Source organism: Vidua macroura, chromosome 7 (genome assembly GCF_024509145.1).
Source record: "Vidua macroura isolate BioBank_ID:100142 chromosome 7, ASM2450914v1, whole genome shotgun sequence".
Lineage (NCBI taxonomy): Eukaryota > Metazoa > Chordata > Aves > Passeriformes > Viduidae > Vidua > Vidua macroura.
The window spans coordinates 23652639-23677339 of record NC_071577.1 but is presented as its reverse complement, the minus strand read 5'-3'; the positions used below and the strand labels follow the sequence as shown (position 1 = coordinate 23677339).

At 34.9% G+C, this 24701-nt stretch overlaps 1 protein-coding gene across 2 annotated transcripts in view; it reads right to left on the bottom strand.

Annotated features, from left to right (window-relative positions):
- KCNH7 (potassium voltage-gated channel subfamily H member 7) overlaps positions 1 to 24701 on the bottom strand; it is a 212881-nt gene that overhangs the window by 17641 nt on the left and 170539 nt on the right. Inside the window, exons 4-8 of one of the 2 annotated variants that reach the window (XM_053982645.1) lie at positions 20791 to 21190; positions 20118 to 20317; positions 9902 to 10154; positions 6616 to 6821; positions 3996 to 4095 (exon numbers count right to left, since the gene is read on the bottom strand). In XM_053982645.1, coding sequence (XP_053838620.1) covers positions 3996 to 4095; positions 6616 to 6821; positions 9902 to 10154; positions 20118 to 20317; positions 20791 to 21190 — 1159 coding nt within the window. Of the gene's footprint in view, positions 1 to 3995; positions 4096 to 6615; positions 6822 to 9901; positions 10155 to 18441; positions 20318 to 20790; positions 21191 to 24701 lie in introns of those variants that run through there. The other variant, XM_053982647.1, reaches the window with a different exon arrangement.

Sequence of the window (24701 nt, the reverse complement as noted above, 5' to 3'; positions counted from 1 at the left end):
CTCCTTATGAATGTTTGGTAAGTTAATCTGTCCTTTGTCATGTTTCATCTTTGAGCCATTAAAGTCTGGGTGATTTTGGAAATAGGGAACAGCAGAAGGTACTGAAACCTCCCCCCACTATGATAGACTGATCCTTTTCCATACGGATCCATGTCCCTATTTTCACAAGGGCTTAGAAAAGAGCTAGTTTTTGAATAACCAAATTTGAGACACATTTAAAAAGCCAAGAATTTCAAAGGTCAAGGGAATACGAAGTCTTTCATTTATTATTTTGTGCCATTTTCAGTACATTGACATGTTAGGGATGGAGCGACAGCCCTCCATCTCCATTTTCTTTCTTTTGTCTGTACTCCATAGTTTCAGGCAGGAGAATCAGTTCCTGAAACGTTTCCTTGTCTTCTATATCTAAATCAAGATAGATTATGGCCTCTTATCAAATGGCCTCTAGATACTTCATGTAATAAATCTGTTTTAATATGGCTTGGCCTCTTAGCCTGAAAAACACCTACAAGCAATGAACACTTAAGGTAGTTACATTAATCAAGATTCAGTTAGAAGTTTTTTAGAATTCTGGCTTTTGTGCTTACTTTGAGAATTGATCAGTAGACACTTTTTGAAAAGTCTGATCAGGAAACATAACTCTCCAAATTAAGCAATATATGAGTTTACTACTTAATGATATTTTAAGAATGAAACAAAATGTATTTTATATCCCACTTGATTGTTACGATCTGTGTCGACGTGGGCGAGTGCAAACCCCAGGGTACACAAGAATCTCTGAGAACTTTGCTTAGTGATCACTTAAAATCACATCCATGGAACTAAAATTTTCTTTTTATAAGTTTTCTGGGCCAGCTGTCACTAGAACAGTCCCAAGAAAGTTAAGATTTTAGAGCCAACATTAACAAAAAGTTTAAAAAGTTGCTACAAAAATGGTAATGTTTAAACTTCAGAACAGTCCTTTCAAAGCCCCAAATTTTCAGGCTTTCAGTGAGTCTCCTTACACTGTGCATTTTCCACCCATATATTGGATTTTATATTGATGTAAACAACTCTAGAAGTGCCCTATTCAGCATGGGATAATAGACCTGCACTCATAACTAGCAGAGAAAAAGAAAGTTCTTGCCTGAATGTATTTCCCTTGAAATTAGCTAACTCACACAGAACTGCTAGAAGTAAATGAGAAATGGGCAAGAAAAAAATTGTATTCTGCACTGCTAAAAAGGACAATTGAGTATAGATGGACCAGCTCATTGTCACAAAGTTTTCAGCAGGAGGCTAACTTGCCAACCCAGCTGAGAGCTTTGTTTGGAACTGCCAGGCAGGAATGCTGCTAATTTTAAGCAGTCTCAGAGTTTCTTGGCTGACTGTCAAGGATCTATGAGAAGTGGCTAAGTCTGCACCTGCACCTGTGCAAGAAGTACCATCCGTTATTCTGAAAGACATACAGTAAATTTCTTTAGGGTGGGAGCAAGTGTGAGCTATGTAGTGTGAACATTAATTCTTGCAGGGAACCTCTTCTGAGACTGCAACTGATTCTAGAAGCCAGAGAACAAGCTGGTCCCTCAAACAGTCTCGTAGCCTCTAAAATCACACTATGACAGAGTCCTTATAAGCCTTACTAGTTAAGATCAGTTTTTGTTGACACAGGATAGAAATGGTGGAATTATGCATATGTGGAATGACAAGATCTTGTGCGAAAATGGAGAACTAGGGGTATTAACTACAGATGCATAAAAGAGAGCTGTGTTGATTTTGTTTAACCCCCGATAAAACTTGTGCAGGAAGAGTTACCATGGAAACAAGGTCCAAATCAGGCTACCATGAACTAAAGACTGAGATAACACAATCCCATTTTTAGCACTCCAAAACAGAGAAAACATAATGATCATGCTAAAGATGGGAAAAATAAAATTTCAAGCTGCATGATATACTAGTAGGTCAACAGCTGAAAGTAAAGAATGCTAGTAAGAAGAGCATTTACAAAATTTATTTGCAAAATAAAATATCAAAATATAGCAGTAAGAATTCTGGGAGTCTCTATCCTGTTCAAACTGTAGTTCTGAAATCAAAATATGATTTTCATACAACACACATGTTTTTTACCTTTTGGCATACTGTGGCCAGAAATGCATTTTCCAGCTGTTTGTTCAGAAACTGTGTCTTTTCTCCTCCAGTTCTGAAAAACTCTGCAGGATCATCTCCAAATATTTATCATTATACACTGACTATGCTGGATCAAAATAAGATGCCACTCCCTCCTACATATAAAGGGTTGAAATCAATAGAACATTACTTTAAAAACCAGCAGTACCTCTAGTAGAATCTACTTTACAACCTCAAAGAGGATGTGGGAAGTGCCACAGAAAAGTAACACTGAAGATCTATGACTATGAGGTGTCTGCTGTGGCCATGGGAACACGTAGAGAATCTGAAAAGAGACCAGAGAGGGGCAGTAAGCCACTGGACCAAAAGTATACTCAGTACTTGGCAAAGGACTCCTACTTGTTTTCTCTTCTCCTCAGATGGACTTCCAATGTACCTCACTTCTGCCTAACCCAGATATTACCAGGTACTGTACAATCATTGCCAGGGCTATGAGCCTGCCAGTCTTGCCTCTTCTTCCCCAATGATGCAAGCATTTTTTCAGAGACAAAACTGTGGGAAATCATATTCTTTCAAAAGTAATGCAAATAAATGTTTAAAGATGATGTACGGTGTAATTGACTGGGCAAGAACCATAAAAGCTTTGGGTCTCGGAACCTCACTGACACCTGAGTAGCCTATTTGTAATTCTACAGCAGGCACAACATAAAAGATCACTTCCATCTTGTCTAGGTAGCAGCATATGTTTTCTCATAAGAAATGTGAAGGTTAGTCAGGCAAAGTATCTCTGTCAACAGATTCTTTGTGAAGAGCAGATTGAATATTTCATGGGGACATTTTCCTGACAGATTTGTTGTCAGTCTTGGCTTCCTGCCCTAAAGATGCTTCTTTGATCGAACAGGAATGTCATTGTTCTGAAGCCACACTCTGGATTAGAGTCTCTTCATTGAGCTTTATACCTGCTATGGATATTTAAACTGTTGCCATTTATTATCAGCTACTCTGCTACTCTATAAATTGGTGTTATGCTGCATTTAGGACTGAATTTTAACTGTGTATTGTGAAAGACAGGCATAACAGAAAGACTAATTTGTCAGACAAACCATTCAACCATAAAAGTGCAATGGTATTCAAGGAATTGTGTTTTCCCTACATAAAAATGAAAATCCATGAATATCAGCTTAGCTGTCTTCATGACTGTTGCTGTCTGACCAGATCTGCTGTCTACAGTTCCTGGTGTTTAGCAGTACTGAATAAAAAAAGGTTTTTTTTACTTAAAAAAGTTTAATGTTTCACTGAATTTTCCTTCATTAGGTTTACTCTCAAAAGCTGCTAATGTGAATATAAGCATATAAAATGTAACCTAAGTTTTTGCCAGAACAGTCTTTTACACATTACCATATGGATCAAAATCCAGCTATGGTGAATCTACAGTGTCCTGAAATATTTTAAATTTTAAATTTTTAAAATATTTCAATTCCAGGGAGAAACAGTGCCTAGCAGCAAGTTTAACAAAGCACTTTGCTGAGGAGATAAAATAATCCACAGACTAGGTTGTTCACACAGTTTAAAACATGGCGTCTCAGAAAATAGATATTAAGAGATAATACACATATATATATGCATGCCTCAAAGGCAATAAGGTGGCTTAATGCTGGAACAGCTCTTCACAGACAGATGTGAAATCATGGAAGTGTGAGATTTGTCTCTTCTAGTTATACATAAGCATGTAGGGGTTAATGCACAGAGAAGTTTTGCTGCCCAGCTGGATTCTCAAGGGCTGCTCCAGTAACAGCCAACAAGGGACCCTAATGTACCCAGCACTACCAAGTGAAATGCCAATGAATAATGAGGTGGTGCTGTCTCACGTAAGAAATGAAGTTAATTACCTTTCTCTATTTCACTTTGGAAGGACAATTTCCGTCTTCGTAGTTTGCAGTTCTCTCCATTGGTATCATTGGTAGTTTGTGATCTAATTACGAGGTCAGACTTGATAAATGAAATATGAAACAAAATGACAGATTAGTCCCATCTAAAGAGGGCAGATTTGCAATAGGTGATTGACTGTTAATCATGTTCAAGCTTTAAAAAAGGCAATATTAAAGACAGTCTGCATCTGCCTCTCCATCATTGGCTAATGAATGGAATTGCCCAGGGCTAACATTAAAAAAGTTTATGCAAATTGAGAAAACCAACACTGTCATTGTTTATTTCACCAACAATGGTGAAATAAAATTATACTGATAATAAGTTTACATGGAAATACATGTGTTCATGTGTTATCAACTTCTCTAAACTTGCACAGATCTGGTTTACGTAACCTTAGACAAATTAATGAAAAAAATTAAATAACCTCTAACAGAGAATGTATACTATTTCAAGAAGTAAAGTGGTAATTAATTGCAATTATATTTATATTTAACTGATGGTAATTATTATAAAGGTTACAGTTTGTAGTGATTATAAAGGTTATATTTTACAATAAATATAAGCCTAACAAGCATCAGGCACTTTACCTCATTATTTTATCTTTCTAGACCCTCCCTTCCTCTTTATCAGATATAGAGCATTCAGATACTTATTTCTGTACCAGAACACAATGTTGGTTTTTTCTATCCATCTTAAGAAGATTGCAGTGCTTTTTTTACCAGTAGGTAAAATATGTATTTAACTCTTGTTTTTTCTACTTTAAGAAATTTATAAATTAGCAAATATAACACCAGTTTTGCTCTTTGTGTACATACCCATGGCATTGGCTTCAACCTACTTCCATTCCCTGTGCTAGTGAGGATTCCCATACCACTCAAGTAATCAGATTTGCATGTGGGAGAAGGGCAGAGGGGAGCTGGGAAACATTTACATCTTTCTCTTTCCCTTCACTTTAAACCTGGTGAGTAATATGCTTCAGTGGTGGCCCACTGGTGGAATAACTGCAGGAAGAAAAAGGTACTTGCATACAAACAAGAGGGCAGGAGCAGAAGTTGAAGCAGAAGCACCTGTTACTCTGATAACAAATTTAGATTTGAGTGATGTTTTGAAAATGAGAATGTGCTCAATACTTCTTTTGGGGGATGAGTTTCTGGATTGCAACAGACAGTGGAAAGTAAGTGGAATTGCTAAAGAAAAGCTGTGATTTTGCAAGCTCAGAAGCATGGCTGAGCCTCTCCTGCCTTCCCTGTCTCTGATCGAAGGAAAAAATAATGATAAAACATTGATGACAATGTAATTGCAAGATATAATTACTCAGACTTAAATCACTAATGTGAAATTATCCTCAAGAAATTTTTCAAATATATGGACGTTCAGTTTTAACTTAAATTTATCACTAGACTATACATTCATTGTGTTGCGTTTTACATGCAATTAATAATTATGACCTTTTCAATACATACAACGTCATGACCGAAAAAAAGAATATAATTGGTCTTTTACTTTCAGAATGATATTTTATAAAAAAATGGTCATAGTAGAAAGAAGTGACATTCCTTGTTAGAAGCTCTATTTTTTATAATTTTTTTAAAAATAAGGATCCACACCTGATTAGCAAAGATGTCCCTATGATTTACAGCCCAAAACTTAGTGTTCTTTTTCTCCTTTTTTTCTTAGAAGGCCTTTGAGGCCAAATTATGTTAGATCCTTCTCACTGAATCTCTGTTTTTCTTTTAGAAAGCCACAAAATGGCATTATCTCAGAAATAATGAAATGCAAACCAGTCATTCTGTGGGCAGTGTAGTCCCTGCCTGGTGGCCAGGGCTGGGGTACCTGCAATCTTCTGGGAAAGCCTTTAGCCTCAGCAGCACAAGAGAGAATTTCCCCACTCCCCCTTTGGCCAAATGTCCACTTGCTTTCCCAAGTTAGAGTAACCCTGTCAGTCTGAAATTGGGAAACATTGGTAATATTTTGACTTTCCTGAAGATCTAATTTGTCCAAAAGGGGAAACTTAGGACAGTCACTGTGGGAAAAAGAGACCAAGAAATGCCTGCAAATATGAAGACTGAGTGAAAGCTGAAAAGTCCCTTGTAAGTTTTTAGTCCCCTAGGAGGTAGAGTGCATGCCAAGATAAGGGAATTAACAGTTCATATTTGAAAGGCAATTAAATATTTTCTATTGCTAGACACAGAAGGAATCTGGATAATCTGATTTACCCTTATTTTATGGATGTACAATTACATTTAGTGTCAAAAGTACCCCTTGTGGTGACCTAGGCTATAGTCATCTAATAAAACCATATTTTCCATGGCTTTAACAAAATCCCCCTGGGTGAGGCCTTAATACTATTTAAATATAGAACCAAATCCTGTTAGATTAACATCATCTGAATAATTTCATTGACTTCTGCTGAGTTTAACTGACTTCAGTAAAGCAATCAGGAGAGTATATTTTTTTAATACAGGATTTCAGCTTTTAATTTTGTTAATCTTAGTTTTTTTAAATGCTATTTTCAAGTTTTGTTACTATGGGACAGATTTGGCCCAATATTAAGAAAGAAAAATAACTTATTATATGTACCTTTGTGGTTTCATCTCTCAGATTAAAAGTTAGCTCCAGATTGGTGAGGAAGAGATCTGAAAATTCAGGGTACATATCCAAAACTTCTAGTAGATCTTCTCTCTGGATCTTATGTAAGTCACAGTAAGTTAAAGCTCTCACATCAGCATTTGACTTTCCTGGTTTTGCATAAAGATGTACCATCTCTCCAAAAATGTCATTTTTCCCTGCAGAAAGAAAATTAAACAGAGGTTATTATTTTAAACATGAATAAGCCATTACATTGAATAATGTATTTCTTTATGACAGAGGTGTAGAATACTTGGTTTTACATGAAGTGATACAGTCAGATTCCCATTGCACATATATAAAGCAAAAGCAGTATTATTAAGTATTAAAAGTGAAATTATTAAGATCAATGAAAATACATGTAACTGGACTAAGTAAATGTTTCATCACAATTTTTCTTCAGTTTCATCAAAACAACATGATTTGAGCAGATTCCTTTGTCCTTTCTTCTAAAAGCATTATTTGGTAATTTCAATTGTATTATGACAGCAAAGATGAAATTTCTATTGTCCAGTCCAGTACTGGACTTGTCTGGCCTGTAATATCATTTTGTTGAGAATTATATGAAGGAACTGACTGTACTTGAAATATATTTTAGTAGAAAATTACTTAATTTTTATATTTTTTGGAGGGAATGCAAAGCTTCTAAGATGCAGGAGTTCTTTTGAACAAGCTCTTTAAACATGCCTGCCTCTGTTTTGATACCATTACAATTCTTCCAATCAATGTTGACATATTTGCAATAGGTGTTTGTTAAGATTGTCATCTCTAATTAAGTGCTCTTTTTTGCCAAACTGCACCTAAACTTCATCAATGCAAAGCAGCTGCAGCCATAAACCAGTGAAAATATACTCTACACTAAGGGCTTCAGGGTTACCTGCAAAATGGGGTTGGGGAGGCACTAAGAAAACACTTGTGGAAAAGAATGGTGATCATGGCAAAGGAGAAACAGACAGGTAAAAAAGAATACAGTGGCGATTTTTTGTCTCTGTTAAACATTTGTGCCTTTCACTTTGGGTTATTAAGAGCAGTTCTGGTTTTTCCTTTTTTTTTTAATAAGTTGAAAACTGCAGCTAAAAATGCAAAAAGGTAATTTAAGGGCTTATTTATAGTAAGGATCTTGAACATGGGAAGATTAAGAGATAACCTGATTATATTGAATATAATTTTTCCTCTTTAGAGAGGAAAAATTACTTTGTATCAAATGTCTTTACAATATAAGAAGGAAAGCATAGGAAGAACCAATGGAAAGAAATTGAAGCAAGACAATTTTATACTGGAAATAAAGCACACATTTTTAACAATAAAGGTGATTAAATATGGAAATAAACTGTCATGAAAAGGGATCCTATTTTCATCTCTTCATATCTTCAGAGCAAAACCTATTGTTTTTATTTCATAAAATACAGTTCATTAGATATAACAGATAGTAAAAGATAAGAAATGTAACAGGAAACAGAGACAAAATTAGGGTTTGACAATATACTCCTTCTGCCCTAAATGTTTATGAATTCAGATGTCCTTATTCAAGGCATATAAAACCTTATCTGCAATAAGAGTATTGACATGGTTGGAGTACTTTTATATCTTGTCTGCAAAGCCGAAAGAGATAGGAGATTTCAGAGACCTTCTGTTATCTAGGTATTAGATGAAGAATTACTGTCATCAGATCAGTATTAAAGAAACTTAACTCATCCACATCAGACAGTCCTCATGATTTGAGGAAAACTGGGGAGAAACCCATTTCTCAGAACACTTTGATTTCTTTGATGATGCTGAAATAGTTGTTAAAGGTGAAAATTTCATCCATGCTACCTGTGTTGGACTACTCTTGTTGTCCAGAGCACAAAGCACTGAGTAGTTTTTATGTCCATTTCTTTGTGTAGGTTTTTCAGAAAGAGGAATTAACTGAAAATATTTGACTAATTATTGATAAACTGTTAGGTTTCTGAGTGATTTCAATGCAGAGTAATTTTCCTTTATATCCTCTATCTTTTTCTGTAGATTCTTCAAAATACCAGCGACTTATTCACTGGAGCCAGCAATAGGCAGATTCCTACCTCATGGATCACGCAGCAGATGTGGGCTCAGTTTATTTTGGATGCAGCAGAAATGTACATGTTTTTGATGTGAGAGATGAATTCCTTGATGAACCACACTGCTCATAATCAGGGCAAGTAAAAACTCACAGTGTTATACTTGCATGTTCCCTACTTTGTTTGTGCCTAAAGCTGGCCCAGCTGATGAGCTGCAACAGCATGAGATGATAAATTATCTTGATAACACTATCTAAACCTAGGGAAGGATTGCTTTAGGCACACCTTTGTTCTGCTCACATATCCACCCTGCAAAGTATAAACAGAATAATCAGTCAAAGTATAGCAACATGCTGCCCCCAGTCCACATCTTGCTTCAGCTGCTTTTCTAAGTTCCTACAGTGGCCAGTTAATGGAAAGACAACATATGAATGATATTACAGCTGGTATATTCTTCTGTAGATCAAAATCCTTACTCATCTACTCAATTATTCTTTGCATTCTTATTATCTAATATAAAATTGGAGAAACAAATCTGTAGTCATGTTATGTAAGGTTTTAGTTATGTTACTTTTCATATTGCTAACCAGCTGCAGGTGAGCTCCCAGCTGGACTGAGCATTGTCCTGAACCAACTTTGTTAGGAAAGAAAAGTCATCATGCTATATAAACAAGAATGTGTTAATAAGACATATAGAGGAAACACTGGTGTCATTACTTCTAGATAAAATTTATCTGTTATTCTCTTCTTTTCCTTTATGCCTAGTGGGCAGAAACAGATATTTCTGAAAATCTCTAGAAGACATTTTAAATGCCCAGAGTAGATTGCTCCAGTTAGCAAATAGAGGAATCTATGTGTCTCAATACCTTCATCTCTGTTTAAGAACAGAGTGGTCTTGACTTTAGATCTTGCTGTATAATCAGAACTGGAATAATTGGAAATCTGGTTGCCTCAACTTGCAGCTTATCTTTTACCTAGGCATTAATGTGACTAAAGATAAATCTTTAGAAATCCAAAGATGTGGGCTCTTTGGTGCACATGAATTATTGCAGAAATGTAGATTTTCCTTCTTAAATTATTTCTTTGCTTGATTTTAAAAAATAGTTAGTAAATATTTACAAATTTCCTGTCCCAGGAACAACAATAATTTTTTTTTTTTTTAAATCTGACTCTTTTAATATGCCTTGTAATAATGTACTTACCAAGAATGGCTACAACAATGTCACTCTTAAGGATTTCAATGGAGCCTCTTGACACAAAATAAAGAGCAGTGAGAACATCTCCACAGTGCACTAAAGTGTCTCCAGGAGGTGCATGTGTTGTCTTAAATTTCATAGCCAAAGCTCGAAGACAGCCTTTACTGGCCCCCCGGAAAGCTTTGCAATTCTGAAGCAAATTTTGGTTGAGGTGCAGACAAATGTCAGCTTGTAAGCACTCTGGAAATCCCTTCAGGACCTGGAAAGACAAGCATAAAGATTTCATGTGAATGCTATGGAAGTTCTTTATATAATTTTTGTTTTCCCCCTGGACAAAAAGAAAGAAGTAACCTACAAATAGACATGACTCTAAAAGTTGTAAGAGTATTAAAATTCAACAAATTTATAGTGTAATCTATATTGAAAAGCTTTTACAATATGAACACTCCTATAAATACTAACCTATATAGTGGTTACAAAATGTGCTATTAAGATTTCTTTCTTTGCAAGAAATGGTATCAGGGTACATGAATGACTATACTGCTGTAAAATAACAAATAAGACAGTGAAAGGGGAAGTCTTGACTGAATTTCATTTGAACTCATATATCTATTTCCTTTTTATCAATTGTCAAAGTACTACATTTATTATAAGAGAGTTTTATGCTGAAATAACCATGATATTTGCAAAATGAGAACTATCTGAAGAAGATCAGGTATTTTTCAGAGACAGGGCATTTTATTAGCATTTTCATGTTAAATACAATCTGATTGCAAGTGTAGGACTTCAATTTTTATCAGAAGAAAAGCAACATGACCTTTTGAAACAACAATGTTGTGCAGATTTACATAGCCAGATGATTTGTTCCGCAAACAACAGGGCTACTTGCTGTGGTCCTTGCTCATCTTTTACTCAGAACAATAGGAGTTTGCCTGAAGTAGAATCATGGGATTCCTCTTGGGTACCATGGCAACATGTTAATTTTGTTTAGAAGGAAAGGAGTTATTTACAACGTGGTTATTATGTGTGAGCTTTCCTAAGTTCTGTAGGATAATACACCTTTAATTCTTTTAGAATCTATAAACATTTCTGCTACTGATTTCATGGGAGTACTGTGAGTGACTCTGCGTGCTGACACATTATGGCACACCACCTTTCTTTGTTACATCTGTTACCTGCTGTCAGTGATGCGATTGGCTCATATGCTTTCGCTAGGGAAAGCTACAACTGTTGCCTATTACTAAAGGCAAAATATGTACTGCTACATATTTTTGCTACAAGTCTTATGAATATGTGAACAGGATGTGTCCCTTTGTCATTAGATCAGTTTATTATTTCATCTTTGTTCATCCTTTGCACTGTTTTTATATAAATTTGTAAACATTTCTACAGAGAAAAAGATATATCCAAAATGCATTCACTTATTGCTATATTGATTTTTACTTCAGCACAAAAAAATCTTGTGCACTCAGTCTCATTGCAAAAATATATTCACCACTCATATGCCTTGCTGTAAAAATGAACACATTTCTGATATGAGGCTTCTGTCCACACAAGCCAAACTATGTTTTAAAAATGAGATATTAGAAGCTTTAACAGAATTGAAATGTTTCTATGAATGCTAATGGAAATCAATGTTGTGAAATAACAAACAGTGTTTTGACACATATATATAGAACAATTTTTTGAGCCTTATGGCATTACCACATGAAATTTATACATTATCAGAAAAAGCCAGCATTCAACAACACTAAGCAAAAGAAAATATTATAAATGAAAAGCTTGTGTGGCGTCACTCTGTTTTCAGTATCTAACACATAACTAGAAATAGCTTAGTATCCAATTATGCTTTTTAATATAATGAAATTATATTGAAATAAAAAGGCTGTAGGTTGTAGGAACTTATTTGCTCAATGATACTGAAAAACTGAGAAACAAATACATTCGCCAAATGAAACAGGAGAAGAAAAATTGTGTTTATTTTGAAATTGTTCTCTAGTCATGTGAGTATAAAAGACCTATTTTGAATTAATTTTTTGCAATGTATGTATCTGAATACAATTTAGAAGAGCTCAATTTTTTATAGGATATGAAATAGGAAATGTATTTTGAATTCAGAAGTACTTACAAGAAAAGTGTATTTGAATTGTTAGGAAGTCATGAGCGCTTAGATTACACTTAGAATAAATAGTTTTAATTTTTCACATCAGCTGTTTATCTGATTTTCAAGAGACTGTATTTTACCATTAAGCAAAACCCATGCAGACAATGTGTGTTGGTTTATATTTCTGAAGATACTTTGGATATTTCCTTATAGAAACAATTGTTTCTATAATTAATTTATATTTGTCATGAAACTGTTCTAAAACCATTGCATATCAGTTGATAGTTATTTAAATGTCAATAACATCTGAAAGATACCAGCCTCTTTTCAAGCATCTGTGACTAAAAAGTCCCTGCTCCATGGAGCTTACACTCTAAAGTCGTTTTATACATCAGAGATGAAAGACATCTACTCTTTAATAGCACAATTTTAAAATGTCTAAAAGAAAGACTAAATAACATTGGTTTCCAGTGGAGATTATTCCATTAATACAAGCTTAGAAATTCCAGAAAGAAGCTGTTTGGAAGATGAATTTGTTAAAACGATGGCAAAACCTACATTACCAAAAAGAGCTTACCATATTGCACACATTGTGTGTAGTAAGGTGTTTAATCTAAGTCCAGTAGGTGACATTATACATAATTTGGTGTTTCCAGACTAAGTTTTATGCTGTGCAGTACAGACATTTTGCCAAAACAAACTCTCAAATATTTGTTACATTCATTGTCATATTCTGCTTTTCATTACTGATTTTTTTTTGAAAATTATGTTATAATGTGAGAATCAACATCAACATCAAATTTGTACATGTTCTGCCTGTACCAAATATTAGAAAATCATCCACGCAGTCTTCAAAATAAAAAAATCGAAAATTATAAAATTAGAACTGCTGTTTAATAATATTATTATTAATGAAAACCCAAAACTAATTAATCATTTAAATACATATTTGAGTTTAAATTGTTCCATTCTTTCCTAACATATTTCTATTGTTATACACAATATCTTCTCAGCTGTGATTCCACGGGGCCCTGGTGAGAAAAACCTTGGATTCTCATGGTTAGAATCATGTTTGGAATCAGAACTCATGTGTAATTCAAGAAATGCGCACAGATATTTTTAAAAAGATGTGTAATAAGACATAAAATCAGCTTTAGCCCTCCCCCCTTGACAAAGAAAAAGTAAAGTAAAGGAAAATCAGTTAAGATGCTGTGACCATAGGCTCCAGTTGTCTGTCATTGATAGTTATCAAATCCAAGTTCAGTTATCTCTTCCTGTTTGGAATAAAACTTACTCCACATCAAATAACATTGATTTATCTAGGTGGCATGCTTACAGAGGAGGATAATGCCATCCAGAGAGATGTAAAACATTTTACATAGAATAAGTGATTGTTTTGTGAGGATAGTAGGGACATGATTCATACTGCCTTGAAGAATGTGGTCTTTTTTTGAGGAGAGGGAGTCCAGCTTCATTAATTTCTTTTCTCAGGATGACAGCAAGGTATCACACATTTATCAGGCACATTAGTGACAACAGATTTGGACACATCTTTGTGCCTTAATCTCAGGCAACAAGCAACTGTTTGGGGCAAAGATAACCTTGGGTTTTTTGGATAAATTATAAAATTCATGACAATTTTTAGATTTTTGATCCTCAGTTCTGGAACAGGTATTGATATATGTGTCACAGAAAATATTCAGAAAGTATTTAACTTGAAGCAAATCAGGATGTTAGCTACAATAATTTTCATTAAACATGGAAATATCACATTCCATACCAACAAAACCACAGCATGATTGAGGTTGGAAATGATCTTGTTGGAAAGATCATGTGGTCTATCCTCCCTGCTCAAGGAGGTCTACCTAGAGCTGGTAGCCAGGGTGATGCCAAGATGGCTTTCAAATACCTCCAAGGACAGAGATGCCCCAGCCTCTCTGGGCAACTTCTACCAGTGCTCAGTTATCCTCACAGTAAATATGTGTTTCCTGGTGTTTAGTCAAAGCCTCCAGTTTCAGTGTGTGACCATTACCTCTGCTCCTGTCACTGGGCACCACTGAAATTAAACTTGTTCCACATTTTTTACACCCTCCCTTCAGGTATTTGTTCACATTGATGTGATTCTCTGTGAGTCTTCATTTTTCCCATTTGGCCGAGCAGTTCCAGTTCTCTCAGCCTTTCCTACTATGAGAGATCCTCCAGTGCTTGTAGCCTTACAATCAGAGATACTGCTTTAATTCTGCATATAATCTTCTGTTGCACATTTTCTCTGCTGAAATATAGGTGGGCTCATTAAATACCAAGCAGCAGTTGAAGAGAGCACAAGAGGGTTCTTGTGTGTTGTGCTGTGTTTGGGGTGTGTTGAAACTAGTGACTAATGCTTTTTTGTCCTAGAGCCAGTCAGACTTGTTTATGAGAGGCAGGTGCCCAGCATATAGAGGGCTATAAAGGGAGACTCCCCGGTTCATCTGAGAATTTAAGATGGCATAAACTGAAAGAGAATTCTTGTCCTTCTCCACTTCATCTGATTATTCTTGCCTTGCCATGATCTCTCCTTGTGAAATGGTTTGAGAAACTGCTCCATACGAAAAATTAACACAGCAAAAAATTTGAGCAGCTGAAGGTACAAAGAGGCAGGAGTAAATTCACTTTGTGCCATGACCAGGCATACTTAATATCTATTTGGTTCTCACTTTCATAAGAGAGATCTCAGGCTATGTTGACATTGGCATCACTGAATAATGTTCTCAATAAATGCTGAATAAAGTTCTCAAAATATTTGAATAATAAAATTTGACCTTATATTAAAACCTTTAATTTTTATTAACCTTTTGTCTTAGTTTGTTCAGAAAGAATTAGTGAAAATAATGAATCTTAATTAATATATTTGGTGAAATAACCTATATATTTAATTTTCAACTTTTTGCCAGCCACCTAATTTTAAGGCTAACCTGGTACTCTTTAGCTGCACAAATTGCACTACTTAGATTTTGAATTAGGATCTCTGTCCCCCAGTAGCTGTTTCCTCTGATGGAGAATAGTGTGGGATTTAGTTCCGTCACCTTGTAATTGAATAACATCATCTAGGCTAAACATTTCTGTGATTCAGCAATTTTATTTCTAGAAAGAATTTAGAATTTACTATTCAATATTCCTGTGATAATTAATCACAGAAATTAATTATTTCTGTAAGTAGCAGGTTGAAACATTTCCAAGCATTTTCAGCATTTAGAAAAGAAAGAACAGGGTCACAGCTGGCATAATACTGCTCCAGAAGCTCTTGGGCTCCACATAGAAAAAAATATTTCTGAAAAATCCTCTTCTTTGTACAGAATGATTTTTTTCAATGTTCAGTATGTTTCCTTTCAATAATTGAGAGAGAAGAGAAGCAGTATGTGATAATGAGCTAATTCACCTTTCAATGAGAATGAAGCCTGACAACCTTATCAAGATCAGGATCTTTTGTTTTCAGTCATTGCCACAACACAGATGTGTGACATCTTTATGCTGGAATTAGTGAAGCTGCAGTAGACCATTCTTCTACAGACCTATTACAGTTTCTGAGTACATCTGAAAAGTGATCTCTGTGATACGATACATTGCTGAACAAGGCAGATGGAAAATTATTTCAGTTTCTTCAACTGTTGACTCCCTTACTGAGAGAAAAGCTTTAAGTCTGTAGAAGTTGAAGATTGACCAGATCTGTACATTTCAAAAAACAAGATAGTTGAAAAATTAATTGCTCTTGATTTTGAGATTTTAGACCATAAAATACAATGCACTGAGAAACTGATAAAGGATCATTTAGAAATAGATGGACATCCTTGAGAATATTTTTTATTTATTTTCTATAACTCAATTCAAATGAGCCTAGCACATTTTCAAAGTTGCCTTTTTTAGAAAATGAAATAGTTATGGCTAATCATAAGGTACTTTGTGGCTGGTTTATATGTCATGATTTCTGTTCTGACATATAGGCAAATAGCAGTACCAAGTCCCTAATGATTACATATTCCCTTGGTTTAAGAATTTACTGCTAGGCTTTGTTCCAAACACATCTAATTTGCATAAGTCTTTTGATGGTACAAAGAATTTCTCCTTGCTGTTTTGGAAATTCTAATTTACTTCTCTAATCCTCTGCTTCAAATATATTGGTGGCACTGGTTCTATTGCTAAAACTGGTTTTGTTGTAAGAAGTGATCGCAGTGGGAGGAAAAGCAAGAATGAAAAAATGTAGTGATGTCAACCAGGTGTCAGTGGCCAATTTCTTACAAAAGAAGCCTGTTCAATGCAATGATGAACCTGGCCTTTATTTGCTACTATAGAATTGTTGGTTCAAGGTAGGTGTGTGTTCTACTGTACTTGTATGATCACAGAGGCCGAGACAGTTACCACAACAGTAAAATTAACCATTTGCTTGGATGCTTCCAGGAGAAACCATACATTTATTCATAAAAATTCTGACTTGCTCTCCCATTTCATGCTATTGGACAAAACTCAAACCAAAAAGACACCTGTCCCACATCCAAAATTTTAATTAATGTTTACACTGGGCTAAACACTTTTCAGCTTGTCCCATCCAGTTACTTCTATGAACTCTTTTCAAATGTAAAATAAACCAGTAAAGCTATTCAGATGCACAGAAGATCCATGGAAGGAAGGGGTGGGACAGGATTGTAAAAAATACATGCATAACTTAAAAAAATATCTCAAACACTAAATAACTATCTTTATAGGGTAAGCATCCTAGGCATGCTATTATCAGTGCTAGACTGATAATATAGGAATGAAAGAGGAAAAAGAAGGCAAAAAAAATTTAGGAAAACTGGAACAGGATAGTTAAAAATATTACAAGAATTGGAATCTTTGGGACTGGTGACATCTTTCATGAAACAATATGCAATGTAAACATTTTTTTTTGTATTTTGACTTTGCCAGTGTATATCACAGGGACATGATTTAAATTATGCTTATTCTATAGACTCAAATTTTTTTATCCAGATTAAAATAAATCCCAAATCCTGTTTATCCAGTCCATGCATAATTATGTGGAACAGTTTTTAACCAAAATACATTATGTAATGAAATATAATCAAAAATATGTAGAAATGGAGCAGAAGGGAGTAAATGAACAAAAAACAAGGTCTCAGCATATTTCACTTGCAGGTCTTTAAAGCTAATTTTATGTTTAACCATTTCAAATAAGCCTATGGTATTATCTTCTGGTTTGCAGTCTAAGGTGTAGAATTTTGTTTAGATAATCAAGTTTAGTCTTAGTGCACAATTATTCCTGAGATTAAAAGGGTTTCTATTTAATCTATTTTTTTATGTTTTATTTTCCACTTTACCTGGATTCTTAAATATATTACTGAAGATAATGTAAAGCATTTTTTGAAACATTTTCTCCATGTTATTTATATATATATATATATGTGAGTATGTGTGTGTATATGTTGCATGTACATATATATATATATATAAAATGCAAATTATTATGCACTTCATATTTCAAAGGAGAAAGAGGACTACACTTTTGATTTTTTTTCAGCTTTCAGTCATGAAATGAAGAAAAAAAAGATATTGGATGAAATTCTGCCTTCAGAATTCACAAAAAACTCCAAGTAGGCATGGGCAGGAGTCAAACACATTTGTTTGAGGACAATACTAGTCCTTTGTTCTGTAAATGCAAATATTTCATGCAAAATTAAGTAAAAAAACACATGCAAGTCCAACTCATATGCACATGGCTAATAGCCAAGAAAACTTCATTGGTGCGTGTGTTAACATGCATATATGGTGTAAACCAAGAGCATTCACACAAAGGAAAATGCAGAATGATCAGCAGCATGACAACTTTGTCAGTGACATTCCTACAGACCAGCTATCTAATGCAAATCATTATGCACATGACCTTTTTTGGGTAGAGAAGCATGACTTGAGTTGTGGGGTAAAACAGTGATTAATAAACATGGTTAGATTAACATTTTAATGTCTAATTTTTAGTAACCATTTTGCCCCACATCTGATTCTGCTTGGATTATTTCCCTTTGCTATCGACCCCTTCATCATGCAAAAAGTTACAATTAAAATTAGAAAGCATTGAACAAGCTCTAAACCCAACAGATAACATGGATATTCTTCACACTTTATACTGGAATTAAATTTGATATAAATACCTCCTGCTCTTACCAGTGGGTGGTGTTATTCCATGTATTTAGGTGTGAAGCAGACAGGAAAGAGATAAATCTTTCATAAGTACAATGTAAATCACACAATTCTTATATTATCCTTGTACTAGGTGTAATACATTCAAACTCTTAAAGGAAATAAGGTGATAAAACTTGAGGGATAGAACTGTGAACAGAATAAGGAATAAAATACAATGAAACAAAATACTAAACTTGAGGGTTTTTCCACACTTTATTAAAAACAAATCCTCCATACTGCCTCACAATCATATTGCAGAATATGGGCTATTTAATCCATGTAACTCTTATTTCACATTCATGACAAATCCAAGACTAATTTCCGTACACCAGTTTCCAAATTATGCAACTTTTCATGTGACAACATCCAGTTATAGTTACTATTTCATGTGAACCAGGGGTTTTTAGTACATCCATTAGTGGTAATGAATTAGTTAAGGCATATATGACTTGGTAATATCTTCAGAAATAATTCAGTGAGCTTCTTTAGGCTTAGGTTGAACACACCTGCAGCTTAAGGGCCTGATCCTGCGAAGTGCTGAGCACCCCACAATTCCATTGCCATCAGAAGGAATTAGGGCTATTCAGTGCCACACAGGATGAAGCTACTGATGCTGCCTTCCACTGCAGTAATCCCCAGCAGAGGTTTATACAATTGTCCTTGTCCTGCCCTGGACATATTATCCCTCTGGTGGGGACACATGGAAGTGGCAGGTGAAGCCATATATATTAATTTTCTATTGCATTTTTAAGATCTGCTTTACTTAATGGTAATCATAAAGTCAAACTGTCAGTGATTCACCTTTATAAAAGATTTTAATCAAGACCATTTTTTCTGTTTGCTGCATAAAAATGTTGTACTCTGACAGTCATTCAGAAATGTATGTATAGATATCACATGAAAGCTGTTTGAATGTATGTCAAAATTTCGCAAGTTGATTTCTAGTTAAATTGTTACAAAAGTGTATAGATTTTCTTCTTGGCAGCTTTCTGGAGAGTTCTGCAGTTTCTAATCTGCAGCTCTGAATACCTCTGGAAACCATCCCTACAGAGACACAGATTCACAGGTCCTTAAGACGTGCAATGCCCTCAGTGTCTTCAAACTGATGTTGATGTTTCAGAAAAAAATGTTTCTATCTCCAGAAAATAAGATAGAGATATAGATGTTTACTTTTGCTCACTAGCAGATTGTTATTCCTTTTTAGCTAGTCATGTATTTATAGAAGGAGAAATTACAGGGGCTTTTTTATCAAAACCAGAAAAAAATGAGTGTTTTTCCTTGTCAGTTCCAGAAATGAGTTTCTGTGTATGGCTAAAGGGTTAGTAGTACTGTGTTGATTTTCAGTGCAGAATTACATGGTTGTGAATGCAAGTGAATTACTTTTCAGACTATCATGTGATTCAAATATTTCTCTTTGATAAGAGCAGCTAAACCTGCCTGCTCCTCTCCTCAACGCATTCCCAATATACCTGTTCTAGATTACATGGAAGGATTTGGAAAAAGAATTGATCGCCACAGAAAAGTAGCTCTGTAGATATCAACACAGGTAGTCTCGTTTGATACTGGAAGTGGAAAATCAGGGCGAAGAACAAACAAAAATCTGGAACACCTATGTCTGAAATAAGAAACCTATATCTTTTTTTTTACTCTGTTTAAGCTTACAGAAGTCACCTACAGTTCCCAAGCTTTCCTATACACAGTGAGGATTCAGATTGCTGATATACCTGGCAGTAACCTAGGCAGTGAAATGTTTGTATGCCAAAGATGTAGTGGCTTGATTGTAAGCAACTGAGGTATATATCCACCTTCTTAAGCTTGTATTTTTACAGCTTATAAACACTAAAGACTTTCTAATTTCTCATGCATTGATCTATTGCTCTGCATCTCTGCCTGAAAAACAGAAGAACATACCATGTTCATGTCAATGCCATTGGTGTATGTCCACGCATGCTGGAAGTATTCCTCCAGTCGCTGCCGCAGAGGGTTCGGGATCTGATGAAAGCGTATGAACTCCTTCACTCGCAGCATCTGCATGTGGTACCGTGCAGTTCCCGAGTAGAGTCTTTGGATTATTGCGGATACGTTTCCAAAAATGCTAGCATACATTAATGCTGGATTAAAGACAAACAAAAATTACTTAAGTCATATCATTGGGCTTTGCAGATGAGTACAGCTAAGCAAAAGTTAAGAACAAAGGGAAGAGTTTAAAAGGTATGAATATATTTATAAGTTCAGTTTTAAATAGAAAAATAAAATATAATTATGATTATCCAATTATGAAGGGATATAATTTCCTAAATCCACTCCAAACTCACCTTCTTACCTTATACAGGATTTGCCTACAGACACTGATATGCAACACAGATATTCTGACAGTTTGGATAACAGATTTTGAGTAGTCAAGCAACTTGATTACTTCCTGACACTGAATGAGTCACAACATATTTTTGCATGCAACATTACTTTCCCTAGGAATTTGCCCTTCTGGCTGCATGCTTATAATCTTATTAGTTTAGAATATTAAGCCATTTGCTCAAACACAGAGAGGAAAAAAAAGATCAAAATCCACGATAAAATTACTTACATCCAATCAACATGACACAGATGGAAAAGATTTTCTCTGAGTTGGTGTTTGGAGACACATTTCCAAATCCTACACTTGTCAGACTGCTGAAGGTAAAATAAAGTGCTGTAACATATTTGTCCTTGATAGATGGTCCAGAGCTTGCATCACTCTTATTGTAATGCTTTCCTAGTTGTTCTCCTAAAGAATCCAACCAGCCAATCTTGTGAGCCAAGTAAGGTCTTTCTACATTTCCAATGGCATACCAAATGCAAGCAAGCCAGTGTGCAATTAGTGCAAATATGCACATGAGGAGCATCAGAACTGCAGCACCGTATTCGGAGTATCTGTCCAGTTTCCGTGCTACCCTCACCAAACGCAGCAGTCTAGCTGTCTTCAGAAGGCCTATTAAGGTAGTTGTCTGTAAAAATAAGATATAAAAATTAATTTTTTCTGTTAGCAAATATATTCTCATGCATAGTAAGCATGAATAAACCACTACAAATTCCATTTTTTTGCGGGGAATCAACACAAAAAGTAGAAGAACCCATTTCAATGTAAATTTAATTTCATTTTCTCTAAGATATCAATTTCATTACAAAACCAGGGAAGAAAATAGGAAATGTGCATTTAAAATCAAGATATATTGAAGTTGTCATTATAAGCTAAATACCCTTTCATACTGAATATTTTACTTGATCTGGACTCTTCAGTTGACTATAAAATGTTTAATGAGACAATAGATTAATGATTTTTTAACATGATAAAATGTGTATGTTATTGGAACTACTCATACGTATATGACTTTCCACATAGGTAATAAGTATTCTTGAAGAAAGCTGTGTGACTGTATTTGTTCCTGACTTAGAAACTCCTTGCAATGCTCTGACACACATATTCTAGAAAAGAGAAGTAATAGGTCAGAAGTGTCCCAAAGAGTATATCTACAAGATTCCTTCTGTTTGTAATGGTAAAAACATTCATACAGGTGAAAGAAGATAAAGCGCTGTGAACAGAACATCATGAAAAAGTTCCTCCAGATGAATCTTTTTGCATCTTGTAGGTGTAGTGGCAAGAGCCAGTAATAAAAGTACTGCACCATTACAAAAATAAATTGGAGAAGTTTAAAGCAGGAATGTATTTCAAGATTTTTAGTGCAGACGTGTGCTATTATCTATTGCAGCGTCTTTGAGGCTTTGGCCTTTTTAAAGGGATCTAGAGGTAATCAATATAAGTTTTCAAATTTCAATTAGTAAATAATTTTCATACTTGCTAATTCCTTGTAGAAGGAATGGACAGCATTGTTAAGAGGAACAAATGGATTAAAAAAAAACCTCAGATACCTTTTTTCCTTGCATTAAGTCTGAACATATATTAAAGTATCCAGTAAATGCCAAGAGTGCATACATTTTTAATAGTTTTGTTGTTTGTCTGTTTGTTTGTTTGTTTGTTTGGTTTTTTTTTTTTTTTTTTTTAACATTTTACATGGCACTTAACAGGAAAAGTTTTCCCAGCCTCACAAACCACTCTGACAGTAGTATGCATCACATTAAAGCTTTTTTTGCAACAAGTACTAGACTAGTTTTTATGTTTTATTAAGTCCTTGCGTTTACCAAGTTTCTGAGTAAAACCCCAAAGCTCTTGGAACAAAACAAGTCTTGGCTGCATTTCTCAGTGGACAACTCAATAAATCGTTCATATTTTCTGAGTAAATGAGCAAGAGGATAATGTATGGTAACACTCCTCAGTTCTTTTTAACACCCCCAATAATAACTTTAAGGTGAATTTCTCATTACCACATAAAGGTTAGTGACTTTAATAGTGACCACATCCTTCAAAATGAAAGACCACATCCTTCAAGACCCTAGCCTATGCCTAGGCTGAGATTCAGAAACATGTAAATATTGTGATTAGGTTATTTTTTCTTTGTAGGTAGATCAGGTTTATACATTTATGATCCCTTAAGAAAAGTTAAGATTTGTTTTTAGTGGGGTGTTTGAAACGTTCTATCACAGATATAGTCATATCTCTACATCATGCAAGAAACCACATATTCTTACAGTTCCCCTTAAATAGATCAGATGGTAGATTGTTAATCTACAATATGTCATCACTGTTCCACCACATTCTTTAGATAAAACTTGCTAATATTATTCATACTCAGTGTCAATCCTATACTTAGATACATCAGTTTGAGCTCTGGAGTATGTGTAAGGTATATAACACAAGAAAACTTCATCTCTTCAAGGGTAAAATCAGCATGAATGAGAATAGATATGCTTAAAGCATCAAAAACTCATCCTGAGTTTTAATTTCCCTTAACACAGTGAAGGGGCTTTAACACTAAAACAGAGCTGGCAGTAAAGGTGAAAAGCATGGTCCACAAGTTTTGATGTGCCTTACATGATGTCCACATCTCGGCATAGATGTAGCCTTCACATAGTAATAGTACACCTCCCATGTGTCACTTGGCCAGGGACAGAAGTTCTTGGTTTCAGAACTATGTCACATGTAACATAATTTTGTTGGTGTGCTGGAATACTTAGATCAGCACAACACCCAAAGAGGCAGGGGTCCTACTCTAACCCTACCTAACCCCATCTGGTGCCAAACATAAATATCTGCAAATAGCAATCTGATAGATGCTGCTCTCTTTTCTGGATTGCTTGCTTCTCTGTTTTCATCATACCTATCTGCTGGACTACAAGTTCAAGAGTAGGTGAATAATCACATCAGATTTTTTCTTTTCTCTTCTTTCCTCTCCATCTACTCATTATTTTTATCTTCCCAAGTATCAGGGAAGCCACCTAACTTTCACAACACATACACACAAAAAAGGAGAGAATTATTTACTACAAATCATCATCATTTTGAGTCTCATTAAGCAGAAAAAAATTTTAAAATTACATTATTTCCTTATTTTAGAAATTGGAAAGTTAACAGTCTAACTCTGTTGCTTTCTTATGGTTGAAAAAGTATGGCTCAAATAGAAGCATTTGGATAGTGCTGTATGTGGTATTTGGATTATTATCTCCTGCCCTTTCAAGACTCCATTTGATATCAAGGTGTTTTAAAGCTGTATGAGCACACATGGAGCTCTCTTTAGAGCTTATGTTGTTTAATAAAAAGACTATTCAACACAATTTTTCACTGGGGATCTTCTTTGAAGAATCTCTAGATAACAAAAAAGAGCTATTTCACAAAAAAGATAGCTTTCATGATTGAAAAAATTCTATTAAATGAAAAATGCTCCATTCTGTCAGTGTTACATTTGCCTCTCCTTGCTAAACAATGAAAAAGGGATCACTGGTGAAATATTATAGCTAGCAATGTAGGAAGGAAAACTGCAGTAAGTAGCAGCTTAGAAAAGTGATTGACATATTCAATACCATGAATGAGAGAGAGAAGCTATGATGGCACAGTGAATGGAACATAATCTATATAGCATCACTGATGCTTAGACAAACAAACCAGCTTTTCCAGGTAGAGAAATTGGTCAATTACTAGATTTTGAGGGAATAAAGAATCAATTTACTTATATCTGCAATAGTGAAAAAGTCATTACATGGTCCAATAATTTCTGTTTCAACTTCCACATTTTTATATTTGTCTACTCATCTGCAAGAATGCACTTGTTACTGTAATCTGTAATGTTATTATCTTATGTTAAAGTTATCCCTTTAGCATGACTTTAGCACTTGGCACTTTTCTTAAGAACATTTGTAACAGGGGAATTGTGAAAAAATGATGTTCAGGGGCACTCCTTCAATGAACTTTGGAATGGATCCCTGTTGTAATCCTTTGTGTTTCACACTTCTAATCAATGAAAATGATTTTTGTCAATGACAAGTGATCAATGATCAGAAAGAGATGCAGACCATGCCTAGAAGGGAACATTGTAGTCCAAGTTAGAAGTAATGCCACTATGAAAA